The sequence below is a fragment of the Echinops telfairi genome, unplaced genomic scaffold (genome assembly GCF_000313985.2).
Source record: "Echinops telfairi isolate 266 unplaced genomic scaffold, ASM31398v2 ScPeMD7_8;HRSCAF=38, whole genome shotgun sequence".
NCBI lineage: Eukaryota > Metazoa > Chordata > Mammalia > Afrosoricida > Tenrecidae > Echinops > Echinops telfairi.
The window spans coordinates 7701678-7709211 of NW_022103905.1; the positions used below are offsets into that span (position 1 = coordinate 7701678).

General features: G+C 41.8%; 1 protein-coding gene across 1 annotated transcript in view; it reads left to right on the forward strand.

Annotated features, from left to right (window-relative positions):
• The window catches only part of GALK2 (galactokinase 2), a 152701-nt gene that overhangs the window by 74467 nt on the left and 70700 nt on the right, over nucleotides 1–7534 (forward strand). Inside the window, exon 5 of the mRNA XM_013006332.2 lies at nucleotides 4072–4170. Within this exon, the coding sequence (XP_012861786.1) occupies nucleotides 4072–4170 (99 nt within the window). The remainder of the gene's footprint in view (nucleotides 1–4071; nucleotides 4171–7534) is intronic.

Here is a 7534-nt window from a genome sequence, read left to right on the forward strand (position 1 = left end):
ATGTCCGCTGGCTTTGAGGGTAGACTATCACTGGAACAGCGATTCTGGGGACTTCAAGTCCACTCCATTCTGTCCAAACAACTGGTCTGGCAAAGCTAGCATCAAGAGATTAAGAGAAAAAAAAAGAGGATACGCATTAACTTTATAAAGTTTTAGTTTCTTCTTCACGAGGAGAATACTTATATTTATGTTAGAGAGCTCATTTGTTCATTGCAGCTCTTTGAGGTAGTGAATAGGTGATGTTATCTCCATTTGGGGATGAATAATTTGGAGTACAATGCGGAAAAAACAGGCTTTGGAGTTAGCCGAATCAGGTTAAAATACTCGCTCCCCAGGATATACTTCCAGTTGTACGAGTATATCTTGAGAGGAGTCCTGGCGGAGTAGTGGTTATGCATTGGGCTGATAACCGCAAGGTCAGGAGTTTGAAACCACAAAGCCACTTGGGAGAAAGCAGAGACTTTCAACAATTTAGTCTTGGATACCCACAGGGGCAGTTCTACCCTCCGCTCTGGGATTGCTGTGACCAGAAATTGACTAGATGGCAGTGAGTTTGAATTTGCTATTATCGTCAAGCCCCATCTTTCTCATCTCTAAATTAGGATAACGAAAGATGAACTAGAAAGCTGAAAAGCGATAATGCTTATGGACAACATATCAGATACTTGGCCTGGTGGTTGCTGCTTTTGTTGGGGTTGAGCTACGCATTGCACATAATAGACACACCTGCTGCTTTCACTTTCTGAGCATAGATGACCCAATACTACCTGAAATATCCTGTAATGTTCATGCTTTTCTGGTCATACAGTTTCACTCACACTAACTAAACCTTGATATATATAGTAAACTTGGGATTTTTTTCCTCTCATAATGGCATTGTGCGTAGCCTGCTGAATACACAGTGCCAATGACCTATTCATAATAGGTGTGTTAAAAATAAATTATGAACCAAAGGTCAAAATATTTGGATTAATATCAAACAATATCCCCATGTGATACAGTACATGCAGCATCCGGTGAGGAATGATGCCGCTTGGGTTCCCACCTAATAGCCATCCAGGGCCAGTGTGAAAATCCTCAACCCCGACAACAGCAGAACTGACAATTTTCTGGGTCATGCAGATGTGATTGAAACATGACATAATTAAAGATACTACAGGGCATTCATTAAATGATTCAGGTAACTCAGAGAGATGATGCCTGGGCTCTAACGGACTGATGAGTAGAGTGATGAGCAAACACACACTTAAAAGTGCAGTATGGTAATCGAGAATCCAGTTTTCTAAAAATGCAGAGGACAGGGTGTGCATGCATGTAGGTAAGCTCCAGAGGGAAGCAATGCCTGCTTGAGTTGATCTTGGCAATTCGTGGTGGACGAGGAAGATCGTGGGAGATCCTGAGGAGAGTGGCGTTGAAAGGGAAAAGGGAGAAGTGGCACTTGGGCACTGAGTTGCGTGAGAGCTTGGTGGGTAGTGAAGTGTATTTGAGGAAGAGTCGATGAAGGAAGAAGATTTCGCTTGGCCATCTCAGTGACTTGCCTACAGTTAGTAGCCCATGAGTTGGTATTGGATATAAGTGGGATTGAAACAGAAGAAGGGACAGGAAATGATTTCAGTTGCATAAACATGTATGACAGGGCAGACAAGTGTGACTAGAATAGAGTGGTAGATAAGATGTCCTATGTGAATTGACCCCAGATTTCAGAAGGATTTCAAATGTCAAACTTGAGAAGTTTAAACATAAATCATTAATCAGTAGGGAGACTACTCTTAAATACTGAGGACTACGCTTAAACACATAAAAATGATATTAGAAATAATTGGGAGAAATGAAGGAATTAAACTAAAATTAAAATATGGTCTTACTTTTTTAATCTTTTTAATTTTCCCCCCAATTTGGATTAAAATTATGGTCGTCAGCTGGGCATCTACATCTTAGATGACAGAAGGTGTGTCTGATGTTCTGATTCTTCCCTTTCATGAAAATGCCAGAGAGCCTAACCTACAAAATAAAATTGATGACTCCCGCTTTCACTGTAGGGAGAAAAAGGTAGTTGAATGTATGTTCTATAATTTATCTCTGGGTTCTAATATCCATTTCAATGGCTACATAAAAACTCACAGACAAATTCATAATGAAAGGGTTTTTAAAGAAAGTTAAGATGTCATGCCAGTGAGAAATGCTCAGGATAGTTGTTTATCAGAACAGGTTACAAAGTTTCAGTTCTACTAATAAATGCCTGTGGTAATTACATAATCTGGGGTCAATTTGAGAGGATTTAGAGTGAAGGGATGGGGTCTAGTCTGTCAATCCGGTCATAGCCAATGAGGCATCTATGTGGGCATGGCCTTCTCCTGAGAATTCTGGGACATGTGGCATTTCCTCCTTGGAGGCAGGACACAAGTCTCTCTCTGCTCACTCCCTGGGAGACATAGCAGCTGACAAGACACATGGAACTACACTGGTGCCCTAAGCTGGAGAAGCCAAATGACCCACCCTGGTACAATCAGACTTCTGAAGCCATGTAGAGACCCCTGCTAGTGCTGAGATACTTACAGTGCCACTGGATCTAAAGATTTTCTACCCACTGACCTGTCATCGTCCTGTATTTGGCGTCATTGCATGTGTCGTGAGTTGAAGAGGATTTTATAGATTGGTATCAGACCTATGGGCTAATATTGGATTTATGGGCTTGGACTAGAGTGGATTGGGGCGCTTTCTTAATGTACAATTACCCTTTGTATAAAACTCTCTCTTTCCAAGGATATTTTCTCTAGTCCACCCAGACTAACACAATGCCCAAAGGGGCATTCCACTCCTTTGTAAGCCTCAACCTGCAGGCCTTCAGCTCAAGTTCCTTGAGTTAGCAAACCGAGTTTCCTGAATTGCATGTCTCTAGGTACCCCCTCAAGTAATCCTCAGCCCAGAGGCACTCAGCTCCACTTCTGTGGGTCAGCAAGTCCATCTTCCTCAATTAAATGCCCAGAGGCACTCTACTCTACAAGCCAGCCTCCTGCACAAAAGCACTCATCTTTACTTGATCCGCGGGTTGGGAAGTCCATCACTCTGTTCCATCCTCTGGTTCCTGGTTCTGCTGCTGCTCCTCTGATGGTCTAGCTGGAGCCAGGTTACTGTGCAGGGATCTCAGGTCCAGAGGACACGCTTCACTCCTGGCTCTTGTTGCTCATGAGATCCTGTATCCTGCTTCACAGAAGGCTCATTTTATACACAGCAGGAGGGAACACCAGGGAAACCTATTTACAATTACTCACAGATGAATCCTAACAGTATCTTCCCTAACCTTCTTACCACACCCATGCAGGGAAGGGTAATTTGGTGGGAATTAGAGACTTTGGCCAGAAGAGTCACGTTAAATAATTCACTGTCCCTGAACTGAGGCAGAAATGAATAATTGCCCAATTATATTAGAATTTCACAGTGGTACAGATGGGAATTGGAAACGCAGGGAATCTAGGACAGATGAATCCCTCAGGACCAGGGGTGACAGTGGGGATACCAGGAGGGAAGGGGGGTGTAGAAAGTGGGGATTGATCACAGGGAGCTACATATAACCTCCTCTCTGGGGGATGGGCAACAGAGGGGTAGGTGAAGGGAGACGCCGGGCAGTGTAATATAATAATTTATAAATTATCAAGGGTGCATGGGGGAGGGGAGGCAGAGGAAGAGAGGGGGAGGGAGGAAAAAAGGAAAATGAGCTGATTCCGGGAACCCAAGAGGCAAGCGAATTTTGGGAATGATAAGGGCAACAAATGTATACATGTGCTTTACACAATTGATCTATGTGTCGTGATGAATTTTATGAGCCCCAATAAATTGATTAAAAAAAGATAATAGAAACTACTTGTACTACACAGTCTTTTAGAGAAAACAAATATATGACAAACATTACCACCATCTAATTCCATACCTATGATAGACATTGCAACTCAGCACTGGTATGTTTTCCTTTTAGGCTCACCTGTAGTCATGGAATCCTTGTGCCTGGGGTAATCAATGGACAAAAATCTATTATGATTATATTAACAGCACAAATTGATTTTACTTTTCCAGGTGGAGCTTGCTAAAATCTGTGCCAAGAGTGAGCGTTATATTGGCACTCAAGGAGGAGGCATGGACCAATCCATATCATTTCTTGCAGAAGAAGGAACTGTGAGTGACATTGTGTTATTTGGAAATACCAACTAGGGCAATCCACATGCAGAGTTACATAGCATGCTTGGTGATAGAGAGCCTATTCTCCGAGGGTATAGGTATTTTGGGCTAGGGGTGTGGTCATTCAAGTCGGCTCCCTTGTCAGGTATGTTCCAGTTGCTGGTAACTCAAGGGGACCACCAGTTCACCCAGTCTGTTTCTTGTCTCTGCCCTTAGGCTTCCAGACTTGCACTTCAGTCCAATTGTCTCATGTCTTCTCCTTTTTCAATTCTCTTTTCTTCTTTGTTAGGATGAGATTTCATGATTCTTCTCTCTCGGGCCCTCCTTTCACACCCTGATCCCAAATCATTTTATCTCATGACATTTTCATAATCTCTTGTTGGTTTCAAACCCAAATGTTAGTTTTCTGACCACATGTGTTCACAACTACTCTTTATAATTTACACTTTGGTATCATTTTTCTCTGTAAACATTTCTGGGGCTTCAGCGGTGGGAGAAAGAATGTTGACAGTCAGCCAGGAATAAATTCCTGAGCTGGGTACCACTTCCCCTTGGCTATCAACTCCCTTAGGGAAAACAGAAGTTTTGGTTTTTGCCCCTGAACTGCCCTTTTCCAAAATAGAACCAGACATTAAAAAAAAATATTTTCAGTTTTTAAAATCAGATTCTGACAGACTTGGCTGTTAGACAAGAACACCTGGGTTCTTTCTTACTAAGAATATTTGTTGTTGATTCCCTAAACATGGGGCATGGGGAAATTTTGATTGCATACAAAGATAAAACTGCGGGTGTTTTGGATGAGAATCGACAAGCGGACATGATGTCAAGAGTCCTTACACTAAGGTGTTAGTTTTACTGTCTGAGAAAACCCCAGATTATTGATTTGAGCCCACTTTATCCCTTTAATCTCTTGTTATTTCTTAACCCCTGAAATCAAATTCTAATCCCCAAAGCTCCATAAACACCCTTGAAGTGTCAAACTGGCTAGGGTGTGGTATCTAATCATTTGAGCAAACACTAATTGGAAGGTTGTTGTGAATGTAAATATGATTTAACGTTTAAAATTGGTAGGCTTTAAAGGAGATTAGCTTTGGGGTGGGCCTTATCCGATCTGTTGAAGGCAGTACGAGCAACACCAACGCTTCCTGGAGAAGAAGGGATCCCCCTTACGGTTGTAACATAGAAATCCCACCCCATCATCCAGCCTGCTGGTCAGTTGTGCTGATTTTGGACTCAAGGCTGTCATACCATTTTTTGTCTGAATTTCTTGCCTGCTGCTCTGCTCTCCCTCTCTCTCCTCATGTAAGCATCTCCTGCTTTTTGCAATTTCACTATCACTTTGCGTTTTATCAGAAACCTACATTAGTGCCTGTTTCTGCTAACTGGAATACAAAGGGGATTTTTGTTTTTTACAATACCAAACCCAAACAAAGAAACAAAAAGCAAAACTCACGTTTGCACAGAGCCACTTAAAGGGGTCGTGTGCCCTCCATGCAGGGAGAGTGGGCTGCCTAAGGAGCTGCTTTCAGCATCCAACTGCCATAGCTTTGAGCTAATTTTGTGAACATCGTGTGAGTGTTACTTTAGATTCCATGTATGATTTTTGTATGTCTTGGTCATTATTTTGTTGTTTTTGTGCGTGTGTGTGAGGGGGATCTGGGAATGCTCATATAAATGAATGATAATTATATCTTTGCTTTTTCCATTTTAACATTGAAAAGTTTTCATGGAAAAACCCTACTTTTGGATGACTGCGGAAAACTGTATATGCATATTATATAAGGAGGCTCAAAAAGTTTATGGAAAAATGGAATGAAATGATCGTGGGATTTTTCCCCACAAATGTTTTGAAACCCCTTTGTGTGTGTGTGTGTGTGTGTGTGTGTGTGTGTACACAGTCAAGGTTCTCCAGAGAAATAGAACCAAGAAGAGATACTAGTCCATAAGCCAGTAACATTGACATTTATTATGACTATTAAGACATACATATCATAGGTGATCCTAGGGCCGAGGTCGGCACACTGCAATTCAAGAGCCCTATGCTGCTCTTCCTGTGCACACATGTGGCTCTAAAGTAAATCGAAAACAAAATAAAGGATATTATTCAGATAATGGTGAATTTGTTTGCTTGTAAACATATAATTATGGCTTTTGAATACTTTTTGAATTGTTGGGAGGGCCAGGATTGGCTCTTCCATCTCAAAAGTGTGCAGGCCCATGTGTTAGGGTATTAGGTAAAGCATGTGCAGGCCCATGTGTTAGGCCTGTGTGTTAGGTAAAGCAGGCCCATGTGTTAGGCCCGTGTGTTAGGGTATTAGGTAAAGCGTGTGCAGGCCCGTGTGTTAGGCCTGTGTGTTAGGTAACGCGCATTGCTACTGAGGTTTCAGTTCATACACCCCCAGGCTTCTTCTAAACAGAAGGTGTGAATACTTGTGCCTGCAGTGAGCAGAGGGCTCCAAACCATTTCTCTCAGTAATACACTTGTCTGAGTCTTATTTGGGAACCTTCTTTCAAAAAGGTTCTCTTCAGAGGACCTTCCTCAAGGGTTCTACTGGCCAGTTCACCCCTCAAAATTCAAAGCAGAGAGGTTCACTCAGAAGGATATGGTGACAGTTTTTTCTTTTAGATTCCAAGGGATAATCTTGATAGATTTTCTTAAAGTATCCAGAATGGTCAAGGGAACTCTTGAAAAACTTTCAAGAAAATTGAAAACTGCATCGGTGAGAAAAAAGCCAAGAAATTTGCATTGAAGATTTTTTTTTAAATCACAACAATGCACCTGCTTATTCTTCAAGGGCAGGAAGGGCTGTCCTAGGAGAATTTCATTGGAAACTTTATGCTATCCACCCTACAACCTTGATCTTGCCCTTTCAGACTTTTTTTGGTTTCCCCAAACTCAAGGAATATTGAAAAGGAGCATAATTTGAGTACCTCAAGGATGCCAGAGTTGCTGCTTTGAGGTACTGTAAATCGAAGCGTGCAGAATTCTTCAGGGGAGGGGTAGAGAGATGGAAATACCACCTTCAGAAGTGGATAGACCTAGATCAACAATATGTTGAGAAACAATAACTTCACATTTTGATATATTTTGTCCAATGAAAGTTTTAAAGATTTTGTAGCAATGACTTTTTCTTGTGTGTATTGGTGTATGTGTGTGCGCAGATGCATACAGATCATATAAGAATGCTTCAAAGAGCCGATGGACAAATCCCATTGTCTTTTGGTTCCATTTTTCCATGAACTTTTTGAAGACCCCTTGTATGTCTCCTATAGTTTTATTTCCTTGGAGAACCTTGACCAATATAATCCCCCATATTATTTTCACCTCTGGACTTGTCTGTGCTCTTCCTGACAGCCCCCC